The sequence below is a fragment of the Polypterus senegalus genome, chromosome 7 (assembly GCF_016835505.1).
Source record: "Polypterus senegalus isolate Bchr_013 chromosome 7, ASM1683550v1, whole genome shotgun sequence".
NCBI lineage: Eukaryota > Metazoa > Chordata > Cladistia > Polypteriformes > Polypteridae > Polypterus > Polypterus senegalus.
The window spans coordinates 5,702,353-5,722,719 of NC_053160.1; the positions used below are offsets into that span (position 1 = coordinate 5,702,353).

At 44.5% G+C, this 20,367-nt stretch overlaps 1 protein-coding gene across 1 annotated transcript in view; it reads right to left on the bottom strand.

The window, feature by feature from the left end:
- elp1 (elongator acetyltransferase complex subunit 1) overlaps positions 1-20,367 on the bottom strand; it is a 210,443-nt gene that overhangs the window by 59,441 nt on the left and 130,635 nt on the right. Inside the window, exons 21-23 of the mRNA XM_039758179.1 lie at positions 16,933-17,011; positions 15,010-15,089; positions 10,334-10,471 (exon numbers count right to left, since the gene is read on the bottom strand). Coding sequence (XP_039614113.1) covers positions 10,334-10,471; positions 15,010-15,089; positions 16,933-17,011 — 297 coding nt within the window. The remainder of the gene's footprint in view (positions 1-10,333; positions 10,472-15,009; positions 15,090-16,932; positions 17,012-20,367) is intronic.

Consider the following 20,367-nt stretch of genomic DNA (forward strand, 5'->3'; position numbering starts at 1 on the left):
AACCCACGCAGAACACGGGGAGAACATGCAAACTCCACGCAGGGAGGAACGGGGAAGCAAACCCAGATCTCCTAACTGTGAGGCAGCAGCGCTACCCACTGTGCCACTGTGCTGCCCAGCTCCAAAATCAAAAATGAAAAGCTTGTATTGTGGTATCTTGTCCGTAAAATCAATTTAAAATAAATAGTATTAAAGGAAATACATAGATACACTGTGTTCTGATGAAATTATTACTGATTTTCCTCTACCGGTCAAAAGTTTTATAACACCTCAGTTTTTCCTTCAAATTTAATCAGCAGAAATGCAATGAATGATCTAAAATGATGAAAAGATTAGAAGTAAACTGGTAGAGGTTTAAATTTAAAGTTTAGCTTAGCAAAAACTGAGGAAGAAAAAAAAAAAAATGAAATATCAGAACGCTACAAATGGGTCTTCTTCAGGGAACAACTAATGGATCCAACACACAAAACATGCTTTTTGCCTTTTAATTCACAGTGTCAGTTTAATAATAGTCAACATGCTACTTGAACTTGCAAGTAATATATTTTAGGGTACTGACTGTAAATATTAGAATACTTCTACTATAATATGGTCTGTGCTGTTAGCTTTTCAATCACTTTGTGAAATAAAAATCTTGGACCAAGTGAGAGTCTTGGCTGGCAAAATCCCATCACCACCTCCTCGCGGTGCCGGCTGGAAACAACGACCCCATGGGAAGTTGGCCAACGGTGAGGGTCGTCGGCGTCAGGCGGGCGGCAGCGCCGATCGACAGACCCCTCCTCAGTCGCATCATATGCAACAACGGCTCAACATTTGGACGATGATGCTAGGGCGTCCTCTGCAGGCGACGCGCGCCGCCCTCGCCTGAGCGACGTGAGAAGTGGACGAGGCTACCTGCCCAAGGACGGGACAGGCTAAAGAAGCAAGTCCGACCACGACTACGATTACGGTGTGGGACCCTCAACATCGGCACCATGACCGGAAGAAGCCGCGAGTTGGCGGCGCACTCAAGACCCGTCGTGTCGACATCGCCTGTATTCAAGAGACGAAATGGAAAGGATCAAAAGCCAGAGACATCGGCGAAGGCTTCAAACTGTATTACAACGCGCACAAGCACAAAACGGCGTGGGAATCGTGATCTGCCAGAAGCTACAAGACAACGTCGTAGAAGTCAGCCGAGTCTCAGACCGCCTCATGTCACTCAAGATCGACACTGGCTCAGCCGTGCTCCGAGTTGTATCGCTACGCGCCCAAACCAATTGCCCGACGGCGAGAAAGACCGATTCTGGGAAAGCCGCGACGCCCACCTACGATCATTTGCCCCCGAAGAACACGTAGCTGTCGGTGGCGACCTCAACGGCCACGTGGGTCAAGAGCGAACGGATCTGAACGGGTCCATGGGGGCCAGGACGAGGAGCCCGTAGCGACGATGGCACACGGCTGGACTGCGCAGAGGCCCATGATTTCGCCATAGTCAACACTTTCTTCAAAAAGAAGCAAATGCATCAGATAACATACTCCAGCGGCGGCCGAGACACCCAGATCGACTACTGGCTCTTTCGGAGGTGTCACTTCAACTTGGTCCGTGACGTAAAAGTGATCCCATCAACAAACGTCGCCCCAACACCGGCTGCTAGTCATGGACCTACACCTAGACCTTGGCCAGCGTCGAATGGTACGAACAACAACCGCCAAAAAGATCAAATGGTGGAGACTCGGCGAGTGGAAGCAAGAGCTTACAAAAGAGCTCGCCCGCATGGGCGTGGACCCTGACCAGCCAGTAGCGGACACCTGGGATGCCATCTCCAGCCAGATCTCGAAGCTGCGTCCGCAACCCTTGGACGGACGAAACCGGGAAGAAAATTCATCGATAAACAAACATGGTGGTGGAACGAAGAAGTGCAAGAACCCATCAAAGCGAAGAAGAAAGCCCTGAAGAAGTGGCTCCAGTCCAGAGACGATGAAGACTACCAACAATACAGAACATCCAAGTTGATGGCGAAGAGTGCTGTCGCAAAGCGCGGCTCACTATAGCAAGCTCTACGAGGAGTTGGACACGCCTGGAGGCGAACAAGATCTATCGCCTTGCCAATATGCGCCATCGTTCGACCCAGGATATCGGCCAGGTCAAGCATATCAAGGACGACCAACACCAAGTCTTACGGGACCCGCCCGCCATCCTCCAGCGTTGGAGCGATTACTACTCCAGAGTGAGCAATGAAGAATTCCCACACCCGCCGATCAGCAGTGCCGACCCCGTCTCTGGCCCCGTCCCGCCAATTACCATCGCAGAAGTCACAACTGCTGTCAAGAAGATGAAGAACGGGAAGGCGACCGGACCTGATGACATTCCTGCTGAAGTGTGGAAGCTGCTTGGGCAGCGTGGAGCGCGGCGCTATGCGACCTCTTCAACCAAATCGTCAGAGAGGCGAAGTCCCCAAGGCCTGGACCACCAGCATAACAGTGCCCATTTGGAAAGGCAAAGGCGACGTGGCCGAGTGCTCCAACTATCGCCCAATCCGCCTCCTATGCCACACAATGAAGATATTCGAGCGGATCTTGGACGCCCGCCTCCGCCATATCGTCACCATCACGCCAAATCAATGCGGCTTTGTCAAAGGCTGTGGAACAACCGATGCAATCCATGCCGCCCGCCTTCTACTGGAGAAACATCGAGAAAAGAACAAAGGTGTCCATATGGCCTTCCTGGACCTGGAGAAAGCGTTTGATAGAGTGCCTCATGACCTCATCTGGCATGCGTTACGACGCCGCGGTGTACCAGAAGCATACGTCAACTGGGTCAAGCTCCTGTACCGCAGCGTCACCAGCATGGTCAGGTGCCCAGTGGGAACATCACCGCCTTCGCCATCAATGTGGGCGTGCACCAGGGATCAGCGCTATCGCCGCTCCTGTTCATTTTGTGTATGGACACAGCAACGGCGGACCTCAGACCCCCACCCATGGACGCTGCTGTATGCGGACGACGTCTTCCTCTCGGACGAGACACGCGAAGCCCTACAGCAACAGGCCCAACGGTGGAAGGACCGGTTAGACACCAACGGCATGAAGTTGAATATTAAAAAGACCGAATACATGGAATGTGGCCTGCAAACCGATGGTACCATCAAGATCGGGGAGGAAGACCTGAAGAAGACTACCGAATTCAAGTACCTTGGCGCTGTCATCAGCCACGACGGTGACCTGTCACCCGGCGTCAGCGAAGAATCAACGCCGCATGGGCCAAGTGGCGCCAAGTCACTGGCGTGCTCTGCGACCGCCGCATGCCGGACAGCCTGAAGTCAAAAATCTACAAATCAGTGGTCCGCCCAGTTGCCCTATATGGATCAGAGTGCTGGCCAGCCTCTGCGAAGCACGAACAAGCCCTAAGCACCATGGAGATGCGTATGCTTCGCTGGAGCCTGGGCCTAACAAGATGGGACTGTATCATGAACGCCGACATCCGAGGGAATGGGCATAAGCGCCAATTGTAGAAAAGATCGAGAGGCAAGGCTGCGGTGGTACGGGCATGTCACCCGAAGTGACCAGAACTTCGTGGCGCTGAACGGCAATGCGGCTCGACCCGCGGGGGCGACCACCGAGGAAGACCAAAGAAGCGGTGGATGGACCGGATCAGCGAAGACATGAAAATCGCCAATGTCACCCCAGAAGACGCTTTAGACCGAGCCAAATGGAGACGATGTTGCAAGAGAGCGGACCCTGCGATCAAGCGGGACACAACGCCAGGATGAAGAAGAAGGACCAAGTGAGAGTCTTGGCTGTTCCACTGAGGAATCTAAATAAATGGCGTTTTTTAGAGTTCATCAGCGTTCTGTCTAGTGATGCTCTGATCTAAATCGGTCCATTTTCTCTACAAAAGACTCGACTGGTGCTCGGTAAATCGACCAATCACAATAAACATCTATTTATTAAGCATCTGCTTTTCTGAGCTTTCTGGTAATTTAGTTGCAGTGCTTCTTAATGTGTGATATCATGGTAGCTGAAATGGCGCATGTCACACTGCTGTGAGCAGAGAACAGGGATGTGCAGACTTACAGGAGAGGGAAAAGACTGGAATATTAGCCTTCACACTAAAGAAAGTGGAGTAATAAACTGGGGAAAAAGGAACTGGAGGAGTCGTCTGGCTCAGTTAGACGTATGGCAAGAACAGCGACTTTTGATTTTGTCCTTTTTTTAAAAAGTGGGCACTGCTTGTCCGAGTTTGGACAGCGAGCTTGTGTTAAGTGCAGCAGCTTACATTTTGATGAACAGTTTCCTGGAAAGTGGATTGGTCGTCGTGGGCCAGTTGAATGGCCCCCAAGGTCTCCCGATCTGACCCCCTTAGACTTTTATCTTTGGGGTCATCTGAAGGCAATTGTCTATGCTGTGAAGATACGAGATGTGCAGCACCTGAAACTATGGATACTGGAAGCCTGTGCTAGCGTTTCTCCTGCGGTGTTGCTATCAGTGTGTGAAGAGTGGGAGAAGAGGGTTGCATTGACAATCCAACACAATGGGCAGCACATTGAACACATTTTATAAGTGGTCAGAAACTTGTAAATAACTCATGAAAGAATAAAGTTACGTTAAAACCAAGCACACCATTGTTTTTTCTTGTGAAATTCCCAATAAGTTTGATGTGTCACATGACCCTCTTCCTATTGAAAAAACAAAAGTTGGATCCAAAATGGCCGACTTCCAAATGGCCACCATGGTCACCACCCATCTTGAAAAGTTTTCCCCCCCACATATACTAATGTGCCACAAACAGGAAGTTAATATCACCAACCATTCCCATTTTATTAAGGTGTATCCATATAAATGGCCCACCCTGTATAATTACACCTTAAGAATTATAAATGTCTAACAAGTACACTGCAACAAAAAACAAACCTGTTGTGGACTACGGCCGGCAGCTTATCCCAGCCAATGCCCCCAAGCCGGCAGGTGGAGCCCTCCCTGCAACGTGGAGATTCCAGCAGGGCATCATGGACCTTGGAGTTTTTCTTTACAGCAATGCTGGATACCATGGGGGCCACCAGAGGACGCTGCAGGGAGGCTCAAGGATTTGTATTCTCCGTATAGCCCGGAACTACTTCCCTGTCACGTGGACGGAAGAAATAAAGTACTTTCGGGCTGAAGAAAAAGAGGAGTTTTCACCTGACCCGGAAGTGCTGGGTAATCACATGGACTGAGGGATCAGAAGCACTTCCGGGTCAAGGACTATAAAGGACTGTGGGAAACCCCAGAGTGTTGAGCGGAGTTTGGAGGAAGGGTGACAACGTGTCTGGGAGTGGAGGATTGTATTATTGTGATTGTATTGATTAATTATTGAAGTATTGTGGAGTGGTGGGTGCTTTGTGCACTTTATTATTATAATCAAAATTTTGACTTTTATCTGGCGTCTGGTCTGAGGGTTCAAGGGGACGACAGCGCCCCCTATTGGTCATACTGTATAGTAAATGTATATTTTAAAAAACAAACAAGGCTGAAGTACAATTAATGATTACAAATGATTCAAATCTATAAGTGCAAATAAGCAGTATTTAATATCAGTTAACTGAATAAAATTATATATATGCTTTTTCTTCATTTTCTTTTGTTAAGTCAAGTGGCATATAAGTACATCACAGAAGACATTAAACAGTATAAAAGCTTCTAATTATGAGAAGCATTTTATTCTCTTTAATGCCATATGCATTATGGATAACATTTTTTTCTACATATTTTAAAAAGTATGTACAAAAAAAAAAAAAAAAGGTACTCAAAAACAATTAAGGAGGCACTTTATGATCTCAGTCTAACACCAAGTTAGTGAAACTTCAGGGATTCAGGGATATCCAGTTAGGAAGCACAAACGATTGTGAATCAATGTCACCTGCTTTGGTGCAAATGAAAGTGACAACAGGTGACCTGGAGAGGACACAGCAAGACAAACCCCCTTATTCTTCCCGACTGATTCTTCTCTAGTTTTGCCTTTTGCTAGTGTCCTCGACACTATTGGTATCATGAGGCGGTACCTGCAGCTGGGTAGTCGAGCTCGTCCAGTACGTCACATTCATATGTGGCGTTGCAAGAAGGTCTCAGGAGCATGGAGGAGATACCAGGAAATCGGCCATTACATGAGGAGAGCAGCAGCAGGACCGCCATCTTCTCCTTTGTGCAAAGAAGAGCACTGCCAGAGCCCTCCAAAATGAACCTCCAGCTGGCTACTGGTGTGCATGTTTCTGACCAGGCTGTCACAAAGTGACTCTATGAGAGTGGCATGAGGGCCCGACATCCCGTAGTGGTAACCTGTGCTCAGAGCCCATCCCTGTGTTAGTCAATTGCCATTCACCAGAGAATGCTACAAATGGCGGCTCTGCCACTGGCGCCCTCTTCATAAAGAGCAGGTTCACACTGAGCACATGTGACAGACATGAAAGAGTCTGGAGATGCTGTTGTGAATGTTATGCGGTCTTCAACATCATCCAGCATGACCGGTTTGGTGGGGGGTCAGTGATGGTCTGGTGAAGCATATCTTTGGAGGGTCGCACACACCACCATGTGGTAGGCAACAGTACACTGACTGCTGTTAGATATTGGGATCAAGACACTGTCAAACCTTATGCTGGTGCAGTGGGCCCAGGGTTCCTCCTGATGCAGAACAATTTCTGGTCTCATGTGGCCAGAGTGTGTAGGCAGTTCCTGGATGACGAAGGCATTGATACGATTGATGAGCCCACACTTTCCCCAGACCCGAATCCAACTGAGAATCTCTGGGACGTGATGTAACCGAGACCACCAAGTAGCGCCACAGTCTGTCCAGGAGCTCACTGATGCCCTGAACCAGGTCTGGAAGGAGATCCCCGGGACACCATTGGCCATCTCGTCAGGAGCATGCCCAGACATTGCTGGGAACACATAAAGGGGGGCCACATACACACTACTGAGTCACATTAGGAGTTGCCGTCATGAAATTCATATAAGTTGGAACAGCCAGGCATTTCAATTTTTGACTTTGATTTTCTGTGAAACGTTGAATCAGCTCTCGATGGGTTGGTGATTTTGGTGTTCATTGACTGTTGTTACATCATTTTGTTCTCAACGAATCACATAGTACAGTATTACTCAGTAAAGATTTTACACTTGAATATTTCGTTCATGTCCTGCGGTGGGCTGGCGTCCTGCCCGGGGTTTGTTTCCTGCCTTGTGCCCTGTGTTGGCTGGGATTGGCTCCTGCAGACCCCTATGACCCTGTAGTTAGGATATGGTAGGCATTCGTCCATCTCGAAAGATGATGTTTGCGCTCTGGAATGATCTTCAGTTGTGTTTTTGGGAGCAGCGTCTGGAGGGACTCAGCAGTCCGATCCTAGATCGACAGTCTTTTCTACAGTGGCTGCAGGTGAAGCTGGATGGGGCCCCCCCCCGAGTCCCCCTGTTTCTGCTGTCTCAGTCCTGTTTTGCTGTCTCATTTTTAAGCCTTCTGGTTTCCATCTGTTGACTGCGATGTTACTCACCCCTCTTGATGCCTTCATGGACAGTCTGGCGCCAGGCGTTCCGGTCATCAGCAAGCTGTTCCCAACTGTCAGGGTCGATGCCAGTCAGCTTGAGATCGCGTTTACAAACGTCTTTGAAGCGAAGATGTGGGCGACCAATGGGGCGGTGACCTGCGGCCAATTCACCATACAGAATGTCTTTGGGTATGCGTCCATCTTGCATTCTATGCACGTGGCCCAGCCAACGTAAGCGTCTTTGGCATAGAAAGAGGTGTATGCTCAGTGAGCTGGCTTGATCAAGCACGGCAGTGTTGGTGACTTTGTCTTGCCGCGTGATGTTAAGGGATGCGTCGGAGGCAGCGAAGATGGAAGCTCTCGAGGCGGTCTTCCTGCCGGGCGTAGGTGGTCCAGGCCTCACTGCCATACAACAGAGTGCTGAGAACGCATGCATGATATACCTTAAGTTTGGTATTCTGTGTTAGATGGTTATTGGACCACACACGTTTGCTCAGCCTGGCCATGACGCTGGCTGCTTTGGCGAGCCTCTTGTCAATCTCGTTGTCGAGAGACAAGTTGCTGGTAATAGTGGAGCCCAGGTATATGTATTTATCGGTGGTCTCCAGCACTTCATTGTCGATGGTGATAGAGGGTGGAGCAGAGATGTTTTGACCCATGACGTTGGTCTTCTTGATGCTGATTGTCAATCCGAATTCCCTGCATGCCTGGGCAAAGCGGTCCATTAGCTGCTGGAGGTGTTCCTCTGTATGTGACATTAGGGCAGCGTCATCAGCAAACAGCATGTCCCTGACAAGGACAGTGCGAATCTTGATCTTTGCTCTTAGCAGGGCCATATTCAGCAGCTTTCCGTCACTCCTAGTGTGTAAGTAAACACCCTCGGCAGAGCCCTTGAAAGCAAAGTTTAGCAGCATTGAGAAGAAAATGTTGAATAAAGTAGGTGCTAGGACACAGCCCTGCTTGACGCCACTTTTGATTGTGAAGGGTTCTGAACTGTCCCCGTCGTAACTGACCACTCCCTGCGTGTTGTCGTGGAAAGAGGTTATAATGCTGAGCAGCTGAGGTGGCCAGCCGATCTTCTTTAGTAACCGAAACAGGCCGCTCCTGTTAGGATATAGCGGGTTGGATAATGGATGGATGGATTTATTACTTTTTAATTATTATTTAATAATTAATTAATATTATTATTAATAATAATAAAATAACTAGGGGGCTCTGCCCGCTGCTTGCTTCACTCGCCCAACCCCCAGTTTGGTTTACCGGATATACAATTTAAAGAGATTGTTATTTTCATGGGAATTGTTACATATGCATTATTTTCATAAACCTTTTGTAAAAACAATACTGCGGTGGGCTGGCACCCTGCCCGGGGTTGGTTTCCTGCCTTGCGCCCTGTGTTGGCTGGGATTGGCTCCTGCAGACCCCCATGACCCTGTAGTTAGGATATAGCGGGTTGGATAATGGATGGATGGATATTTCGTTCATCGAGATCCGTTGTGTGATTTAACTGTTCCCTTCACTTTTTTGAGCTTTGTATTTTAAGAGAATTGTATTTATTTTAGTATTTTTATGGCCAATGAACAATAAGCCTAAAGAATTTCATTTTGTTAATAAATGGGTAACACCTGTGGTCTATAGTTTAACTGTAAAAATACCAAAGTTAACACTTTAATTTATAACATAAGGCTTCTACATTTCAAATTATGCAGGAGTTTAGTGTAACGTTTTTTTAAAGAGATCGAGGAAAAAACAAATGGAATTGCCCGATCGAGTAACACGATATCAGTGATTGGTATCGGCCCTAATAAAAACAGAATCAGAGCATCTCTAGTTCTGTCCTTCAACATTTCTCTCCCCTCCACTTGGCTCTCTCTTTTGTTACGCTTTTCATTTACTTGTTCATCCTTGCCGAGTAATCATCTTCTTATAGAATACGCTACCGAAGCTGTCTGTTTGTCTGTCCAGGATTTTAAATCACCTGTAGCTCGCAAACCGTTTCACCTATTGACCTGAAATTTGGTACACAAATACTATGTGACATTTGCTATCCGCTTTCGAGGTGATGATTGACCTCAAAGGTTATTCCTCTTTTTATTTTAATGAAGAATCAACTCTGGGCAGCCACCAGCAGGGTGGCCGTGCGGTGCATGCATACGGGTGCCGTTCTCATCCCTACCACCTTCGCCGTCACTTCCCCTACACCTCTTCTTATCTTAAGTCATTCTTGAGGCGGGTTGAAGACTTAAGTGTCAGCGTACGTGAAAAATTAAGAAAACATACCAAGTAATTGCAACACAAACACTGACTTAATCAGTTTTAAAGTGAAATGATGCCGGCGAAAGAAGAGAAGAAGCGGGTCACTACGGTGGAGAAGAGAAGATCTGCTCAGGAAGCAGCAAGCTCATCAACCTTTGAGCAAATTAATGGTCAACATACAGAAAGAGGATGAAAACTAGGAATGCTCACGTCAAGTGTGTTCACTGCACGTTATCGTTATAGCAGTGTGCCGTGACTGGTCATCTAATATCGTTGTTCCTTTTCCCTGCCCCAGGACTGACCCTGGCTTATCGTACTTTAATCATCTCCTGGTGTTATTGTACTCATGATAATCCACAAGAATCTGTGTGAGAGTGCAAGTCTTCAAAAAAGAAAGTGGAGCTTGAAGTCTTTTAAACATCAAAGAATCCACACAGGAAGAAAGCATACAAATCAAACAAAGATGCACCCATCTACACATTTAGATAGCAATTTATAACATTTAAAAATACTTATCAGGTTTCTTTAAACCTGCATATTCTAAGCCGTTATGAAAGCGGAAAGAATTTCATTCAAAATGAACGTACTTATCAGGATCAAGTTTCTCCATTGCCGCTCTGACAGCATCACAGACCAGGTCTTTTTTCTTTTCTTCGGATTTCTGAGCCATCTGATCAGTACTGGCTGAGACGCAAGGGTACATTGTCTTTGTGACATCTTCGTCACTGTAACACAATTAAAAATTGAGTTATAGAAGTGTGGTCTCATTGAAAATAAAAAAAATACAGGTGAAAGTTAATTCCAGTCTGAAAATTCAAAATAACAGCCAGGACACTGCTTCTCCATTTAAGTGTGCATGAAATGTGTGACTAGGGTGAAGCAGTCAGGTAAAACGTACAGGTGACATGTGGCAGGAATGAGTTAGGAGAAACAATGAAAAGGCTTGGAAAACCAGAGCGGCCGAGGCAACAATTACTGAAGATAAAGTGAAAGTTTACATTTTTGTGTTCAATACTGGGGGATTTGTAGTATTATTATTATTGAGCACATGCCTTTATCCAAAGCGACTTACAAGGCAAACAGGTGAACGCTGCTGTAGGTGCATCAGCTACATGAAAGTGTTTAGCCCAACAATCAGCTGGGGGCCAATCAGATGATGCTGGGACCTCGTTTTCGATATCCATCTCCAGATCACTTGCATCAGACTCTGAGTCTGACAAGTCAGAGTTCTATTCAACGAAATTGTGTAAAACGTCCATGGAACATTCGCTTTGGTCTCTCGCCAGATGTCGGTGCCATTTTGGAGGTTGTTTGCTCTTCGCTACTCATGCATGTATAGGGAAACGAGGTTAAATTAACAAAGCTATGTATCTTTCCTTCTAGCAAAAAGAGTTAAACTAAAACATAAGGGTGAGTTTTGTTGCAGTTTACCGGTGATCCCCGTCCTCTACCCCTGAATTTTGACAAAAGTTGACATCAGCCCTAAAAGAGTTAAATACAAAAATGATTAGATGATTGCCAAATTTCCTCCCACAGCCCAAAGACATGCAGGTGAGGTGCATTGGCGATTCTAAAGTGTCCCTAGTGTGTGCCCTGCGGTGGGCTGGTGCACTGCCCAGGGTTTGTTTCCTGCCTTGCGCCCTGTGTCGGCTGGGATTGGCTCCACCACACCCCTGTGACCCTGTAGTTAGGATATAGTGGGTAGGATAATGGATGGATGTTGAAGGAGAAGAATCATTCAGTGAACCAAAAAGCCAACTCTCCCCTTGGAGACAAATACAGTTCTATTGCAATCTGCAAGTATTAAAGTGTTGAAAGAGAGAAAGAAAATGTTATGTAGTTGCTGACGTATATTCTGTAGTTAGACTACGATGTTTGCATGCATATTGAACACATACAAACCCTTTTTCTAGTCATTATTACCTAAACAATACAGTACAAAAACTATTTATATAACAGTTACATCATATTAGGTATTAGAAGTAATCTACAGAGGATTTAAAGTACACGGGAGGATAGGAGTAGGTTAGGGTTAGGATTACACAATTTTATATAAGGGATTTCAGCATCCGTGGATTTTGGTATTCAGATACTGAGGGACAATTGTAATAACTTCCCAAAGTGGCATGCTGTGGCACACTAACATTCCACTCAATATGGCATCTGTGGCATTTGCACTGTATAACATAAGGGGCTTAGTTGATTGGTTTACACGAGGGGGAACCCATAAATAACCAGAATTGGGAAAAAAAAAAAAAAAAGATGGTTTTAATCATTTTTACTTACCAAAATTTTAGTCTCATTCAAAGAACTCTCCATGTGAATGAATGCACTTGTCCCAGAGCTTTTCCCACCGGTGGAAACATTTTTGGAATTGCAGGTCTGTGTTAAATTTTGGTTTCTTTTGGGGAAAAACAGCTGCTGAAACTGTAGTGATGCTTGAAACTCCCACTTGGACAGAGGCAGTGGTGCTGTAAGAATTATGTTTTTGGACTTCTCTAGCGCCTTCAACACCATCCAACCTCTGCTCCTTAGAGACAAGCTGACTGAGATGGGAGTAGACTCACACCTGGTGCCATGGATTGTGGACTATCTTACAGACAGACCTCAGTATGTGCATCTTGGGAACTGCAGGTCTGACATTGTGTTCAGCAGTACAGGGGCGCCGCAGGGGACTGTACTTTCTCCGGTCCTGTTCAGTCAACATACATCAGACTTCCAATATGACTCGGAGTCCTGCCATGTGCAAAAGTTCACTGACGACACTGCTATTGTGGGCTGCATCAGGTGTGGGCAGGAGGAGGAGTATAGGAAGCTAATCAAAGACTTTGTTAAATGGTGCGACTCAAACCACCTACAACTGAACACCAGCAAGACCAAGGAGCTGGTGGTGGATTTTAGGAGGCCCAGGCCCCTCATGGACCCCGTGATCATCAGAGGTGACTGTGTGCAGAGGGTACAGACCTTTAAATATCTGGGAGTGCAGCTGGATGACAAATTGGACTGGACTGCCAATACTGATGCTCTATGTAAGAAAGCTCAGAGCAGACTATACTTTCTGAGAAGGTTGGCATCCTTCAACATCTGCAGTAAGATGCTGCAGATGTTCTACCAGACGGTTGTGGCGAGTGCCCTCTTCTACGTGGTGGTGTGCTGGGGTGGCAGCATAAAGATGAAAGACGCCTCACGCCTGGTCAAACTTGTTAAGAAGGCAGGCTCCATTGTAGGAGTAAAGTTGGACAGTTTGACATCTGTGGCAGAGCGACGGGCACTAAGCAAACTCCTGTCAATCATGAAGAATCCACTGCCTCCACTGAACAGGATCATCTCCAGACAGAGGAGCAGCTTCACTGACAGAATAAAGAGATCGTTCCTCCCCCACACTATGCGACTCTTCAATTCCACCCGGGGGAGTAAATGCGAACATTAATTTTATTTTAATTTTTTTTTTCATTTTGATTACGATTTCATTTAATATTGTTTCTTTGTATCAGTATACTGCTGCTGGATTATGTGAATTTCCCCTTGGGATTAATAAAAGTATCTATCTATCTATCTATCTATCGAAACTGCTGTTCAAGAGGAAGCTTTATGTAAAACGCAGGCCTACGAGAGGTTTTCATGTTTCAAACGAGGAAAAATGTCCCTTGATCTTTGCTCTATGTGACTTTTTCTTGGCCCTGCATATGAATAAAAGAACTCAAAAGGAAGTGTTTTTGTACCGTGAAGGAATTTAAAGAAAAAAATTGCTGCAGGCATTGGAGAATGTTCCATTTCAACAATTCCAAAAATGTTTCCACCAGTGAGAAAACTGTGGGGACAAGTGCATTCATTCACATGGGGAGTACTTTGATGGAGACTAAAATTTCAGTAAGTGAAAATTAAAACATTTTTTTCTCCCCCAATTCCAGTTATTTTTGTGTACCCCCTTGTATAGTCCCCTCTCCATGATGTATTTGTGAATCCCTTATATTCTAAATAGCTTTTAAAAGGTGACGATGGTTGATGGGGCAACAAAGCATATGAAGGATGTTTGGGAGAAAGCACAGGCAGAGAAACAACTTAATTGTTACTATTCTCATCTCTGCCTCTTTGGTGAAAATTGACAACTTTCTAAAAATCAACACCCACCTTGTTGAATTTCAAAAAGTGTGTTTAGCCTCAATAGCACAGAAGGCACCTGAAAACATTTAAAAATGCTGAACGATCAGCTTTGATTACAAGAGTTGTTACCATAAAAATCAGGAACCATTGTGGTTGTTTAGATGCCAGTCAGGTTATAAGAAAACCAATCAAATTAAGGTATAAAAAATATAACATATAAGCTCAACCAATCATGATCTACAAAAATGGAGTGATAGAGCAGAGTAAAAACACGCAAGTCAAATGGCACAGAGGCTGCGTTTCTTTAAATGACTCTACTCTGGATCTGCTCATCTTTTTATATCTGATTCTCAAACCCACTCGACTGAATTCAGGTCAGTGGGGGTGACGAGCGCATACACTGGGAACACTGGTGCGCAAAACAGGGGAATAGTCCATCACAATGTCCTCATACCCATCCACCCACCTTACTAATTTTGAATCCCTGATTAACCTAACCTGTCCGTCTTTGGGGATGTGGGAAGAGAACTGGAGTATCTGAGGGAAACCCCACAAAAACATAGCGTGAAAACTCCACACGGACAATGTCTGGCTATGGGATATGAAACCAGGATTTGGGATCCATGAAAATAACAATAATAATACATTTTATTTATATAGCGCCTTTATGGCAGCACTAACCAGTGTGCTATAATATTAAAACTGACAGTTTAAGTGCAGTTAAGAAAAACGTTCTGAACAACGAACTGAAATTATTACCAGTAATATCGTTTTCAGAAATGCAACTAAAGCACAGTGTAATTTATTACACGGTTCAACAAAAACAACCCCATAAGCCAGCGTTTCTCAACCTTTAAGTATTTGCGGCCCGAGTTTTCATAACAGTTTTAATCGCGCCCACCCTAACATTTTTTTTGAAAGGAGCCCACTAATACCAATTTGTTTGTACTTTTATCGACATTTATCTAACTCTATATTTATTTTTCTAGTATCAGAATTAGTTTAAGTTGATTTGTTTTGGTATCAATAGATGTATTTTTCATAATTTTGATTCTTGTTTTCTTTTTTTCACATCTTCGCACCCCCCTTTTTGTTACCCGCCCCACAGGTTGAGAACCACTGTCATATACTGTAGGATTATAAAAGCTTCTGGAATTACCTTAACTCTGTCAAAAACAGGTTGATATAACTGACGGAGTCAATCTGATTTAGGAAGACCTCCACGTTGTCCAGGAAAACCTGAAAATGAAAAATCATAGCTGCCTGTTAGGAAACAATTCTGCAACACAATATGTTTGCTCTCATCAAATAAACAAAGCATTTTGAACAATATTATGTTGATCTGATTACAGAATTAAGATCTACAACAATTTATTTAATTTCCCCAGCAGCCAAGCATATTTGTAAGACCATAGAGAACAGCATACAGTGGTGTGAAAAACTATTTGCCCCCTTCCTGATTTCTTATTCTTTTGCATGTTTGTCACACAAAATGTTTCTGATCATCAAACACATTTAACCATTAGTCAAATATAACACAAGTAAACACAAAATGCAGTTTTTAAGTGATGGTTTTTATTATTTAGGGAGAAAAAAAAAATCCAAACCTACATGGCCCTGTGTGAAAAAGTAATTGCCCCCTGAACCTAATAACTGGTTGGGCCACCCTTAGCAGCAATAACTGCAATCAAGCGTTTGCGATAACTTGCAATGAGTCTTTTACAGCGCTCTGGAGGAATTTTGGCCCACTCATCTTTGCAGAATTGTTGTAATTCAGCTTTATTTGAGGGTTTTCTAGCATGAACCGCCTTTTGAAGGTCATGCCATAGCATCTCAATTGGATTCAGGTCAGGACTTTGACTAGGCCACTCCAAAGTCTTCATTTTGTTTTTCTTCAGCCATTCAGAGGTGGATTTGCTGGTGTGTTTTGGGTCATTGTCCTGTTGCAGCACCCAAGATCGCTTCAGCTTGAGTTGACGAACAGATGGCCGGACATTCTCCTTCAGGATTTTTGGTAGACAGTAGAATTCATGGTTCCATCTATCACAGCAAGCCTTCCAGGTCCTGAAGCAGCAAAACAACCCCAGACCATCACACTACCACCACCATATTTTACTGTTGGTATGATGTTCTTTTTCTGAAATGCTGTGTTCCTTTTACGCCAGATGTAACGGGACATTTGCCTTCCAAAAAGTTCAACTTTTGTCTCATCAGTCCACAAGGTATTTTCCCAAAAGTCTTGGCAATCATTGAGATGTTTCTTAGCAAAATTGAGACGAGCTGTAATGTTCTTTTTGCTTAACAGTGGGTTTGCGTCTTGGAAATCTGCCATGCAGGCCGTTTTTGCCCAGTCTCTTTCTTATGGTGGAGTCGTGAACACTGACCTTAATTGAGGCAAGTGAGGCCTGCAGTTCTTTAGACGTTGTCCTGGGGTCTTTTGTGACCTCTCGGATGAGTCGTCTCTGCGCTCTTGGGGTAATTTTGGTTGGCCGGCCACTCCTGGGAAGGTTCACCACTGTTCCATGTTTTTGCCATTTGTGGATAATGGCTCTCACTGTGGTTCACTGGAGTCCCAAAGCTTTAGAAATGGCTTTATAACCTTTACCAGACTGATAGATCTCAATGACTTCTGTTCTCATTTGTTCCTGAATTTCTTTGGATCTTGGCATGATGTCTAGCTTTTGAGGTGCTTTTGGTCTACTTCTCTGTGTCAGGCAGCTCCTATTGAAGTGATTTCTTGATTGAAACAGGTGTGGCAGTAATCAGGAAATTGAACTCAGGTGTGATACACCACAGGTAGGTGATTTTTGAACAAGGGGGCAATTACCTTTTCACACAGGGCCATGTAGGTTTGGATTTTTTTTCTCCCTAAATAATAAAAACCATCATTTAAAACTGCATTTTGTGTTTACTTGTGTTATATTTGACTAATGGTTAAATGTGTTTGATGATCAGAAACATTTTGTGTGACAAACATGCAAAAGAATAAGAAATCAGGAAGGGGGCAAATAGTTTTTCACACCACTGTATGTTATATCAATCAAACCATTGTTTCTCTGGTATTAACAGTAGAAAGTTGTACCTTGGGATTGTGATCATAAAGCAGATTAAGATTTATCCTGTGCTTTCGCATACAATCAAAAGCTTCTTTAAACATCAGCCTAGAAACAATAAGAGACAAATTCATTACTGAGACCGCCAGTTACTCATTTCGTGAGCTTGTTAGCCGACAAGTAAAACATGCAAACTTAAAAGCATGAATCACAAAGCATTTTCTTAGGATTCTAAGGCAAGAGCCTTTGGTAATATGAAAGGTTTTGACTTTCTTTAGATTTCCATCCATGCACTCATTTTCTGTACCTTTATTTATCAGATTAATTGTCATAGAGGGCAAAGTCCATTCAGGCCTAATAGGGAAGGAACCAAAGATTTATATGGCACCATCCCCTCACACACTCACACCTCACCTATTCCTATTCATACAGAGCCAAATGAGAATTCTAGTGCCCACAATTTCTCGCTCTTTACAGCGCCTTAAAATGATTGATAAAGTTGGAATTCTTTTGAGACTTTGGCTGGTTTGCCCCCTTTAAAGGGTCCCTTGGAGCTGCTCTCATTTGCATGATGGAATGTCAGCTTATATGGTGGGTGACTGATCCACAGGCTAATGCAACTTGTCAGTTAACGTCGCAATATTTTTCATTCACCATCTGTTTTCCTAACCCAATTATTATGAGCAGGGTTCCGGGGCAGCTGTATTATGTTTTACATGACGTATGCTGTGAGATTTGGGCACCAGACTGTGATGTGCCGCTCCCCTACAGACCCCCTCTTCCCACATGGGACAATTCACGGATGATGCCAGAGGATGGTGGAAAAAGTGCCCAAGTGCTTTTATTAAAAACCAGTCAAAACAAAAGTAAAACCAACAAAAGTGTTCTAAAAACAGTACATATAAAAATCCATAAAAATCCAGTGAAAAGTGAGAATAAAAAAAAAAAAAATCAATAAATAAATGGGTTAAAAATCTGAGGTTAAAAATGCAGACTAACTCCTCCTGATCTCAGCCCACCTCCTTCTCATTCTCCCCGTCTCACACATTGCTCGTGTAGCTGGCGGCGGAGACTCAGCAGCCACGAGCTTCTTTCGGCCGACCTCCGTCTTGGCTGCCTCCAGGCATCACGGCCAGACCGTCCAAGGTTGGCTCTCCTCCCTTCTTCCTTCGTGCTCACATGGTCGCACCTGCCTTGCTCGCCAAACTCCACAGCTAACGCTCCTTCACAGGGCCCCAAGCTCGTACTGCTTCCTCCTTTCAGGTGGCCAGATCGTCCTTCTAAGACTGCCTTTCACGTCTTTTAACCTCTTTCGATCTTTTTTCCATTTCTTTGATTTCTCTCTTTCCTTGTGCCGACCTGTATATATACAGTACAGGCCAAAAGTTTGGACCCACCTCCTCATTCAATGTGTTTTCTTGATTTTCATGACCATTTCCAGCACTCCATCACTCTCCTTCTTGGTCAAATAGCCCTTACACAGCCTGGAGGTGTGTTTGGGGTCATTGTCCTGTTGAAAAATAAATGATCGTCCAACTAACCTGACGTCTGCACAACACAACTGCTGGTCCCAACCCCATTGATAAAGCAAGAAATTCCACTAAATAACCCTGATAAGGCACACCTGTGACGTGAAAACCATTTCAGGTGACTACCTGTTGAAGCTCATCGAGAGAATGCCAAGAGTGTGCAAAGCAGTAATCAGAGCAAAGGGTGGCTATTTTGAAGAAACTAGAATATAAAACATGTTTTTAGTTATTTCACATTTTTTTGTTAAGTACAGAACTCCACATGTGTTCATTCATAGTTTTGATGCCTTCAGTGAGAATCTACCAATGTAAATGGTCATGAAAATAAAGAAAACACATTGAATGAGGAGGTATGTCCAAACTTTTGGCCTGTACTGTACATCCACGTCTCTGTGGGCGCAGTGCCTTAAACACATGCCGCAGGAAGCCAACGAAGCAATTAGGAATGATCGCACCCGCACATGCAGGTGCGACTCGTCCCAACCACCTCATTAACTCCCTACAGTCGTGCAGTTGCGCCCACGGAGAGTGACATGGCTTTATGGATTTAAAACCTGGCCCTTTGGTTTTTTTTGGAAGCCACGGACCCGCTATACCACACAGACAAGGAAAGTGGCGGCATGGTGGCGCTGGTCTGGCCTTGCGGGCAGTACCTCAAGAGAACCGGTAACAATGGCCCTCAATGCTTCATGGGGATGCCTCCTACCTTCAATATCACATAAAATTTTATACAAGCGCACACCGACCTCCAAAGGAGAACCTCACTGCCCTGTCTTGTAAAAGTACTAATGAACTAGCAAATCGTGCTTGCGAAAATTTTGCACGAATAAAAGCGTTAATGAAATGATGATGAGAGAGAGAAGGACATCACACGTTACAGTAAGAAAGGACTCAATATTAGAATAGTCACATGATCAGTATGGGAAGTTATTATTATTATTTACAATACAAAGTGTAACAAGAACAGGTTAACTGAACATATTGGATAAGAAGGGAAATGTAGGGGACATGTAAGTCAGTATGTGTGAAGTGTGGCCGTCAGGTAATGTAGCATACCGACGTCTATAAAAATTGTCGAAAAACGCAATTTGTTGCATAAACATTATTGTCAGCAGAAATATTCCCCTGAGTGTGTAACCCACAAGTACCAGTACGTTTAACCCGGGTTTCGATGCAACTCTGGAAAATGTCGTGTACAACTGGTCATGGGTAAAAACAGGGCCTGGCATATAAACTCTGAAGTTATTAACCCATTTATGCCCCGTGTTCCATTATTGGAACGACAGTCACGTTGGAGTTATTTATATCCTACTGCTCAAGGCCATCGCCGGGCTCCGACTTGGAATGGAATGTAATAATTTTTTTTTTCTATTCAAATTCTCGTTCCTTATATTTTTCTACGCAACATGCACAAACTCAAAAATTTCAACCTTAGGCATAAATGGGTTAAACGTTCGCCGTTGTGACTTGCTGATAGTCACACAATATGCTAAACAAATGGGGAATCGCCTACACCGCAATATAAACGGAATATCTTGTTTTGAGTTGTCAGTGTTATGGAATCCCTGTAGTTTTTCTGTCGTAATGTTTCTTGTTGTCTGGCAGTTTGCCGCTGCTCTTCAGAAAGGCTGTGTGTGTAATTTGTTTTTTGTTCACCGTCTTGATGGGAGACTTGCTGCCGCTGATCTTCGGATAACATCGCTCTGTGGTTTGTCATACGTTGTCTTTGTTGTTCTAAGGTATCTCGTCTGTGCTGGTTGCTCTGGCATGATGTCGATTTTTCTGCTTCTGTGCGTTAGTGTGAGTATGTAGGCCGGTGAGACCGCATCTGTTTGTTCGCCACTACGCTGGATGTGCCTTTTCATTTTATCAAGAGGCTTATTTTGAAGTGAAGGAAAAAGGAGGTGTAAAATGGTGGTGTCATAATGCAGTTTC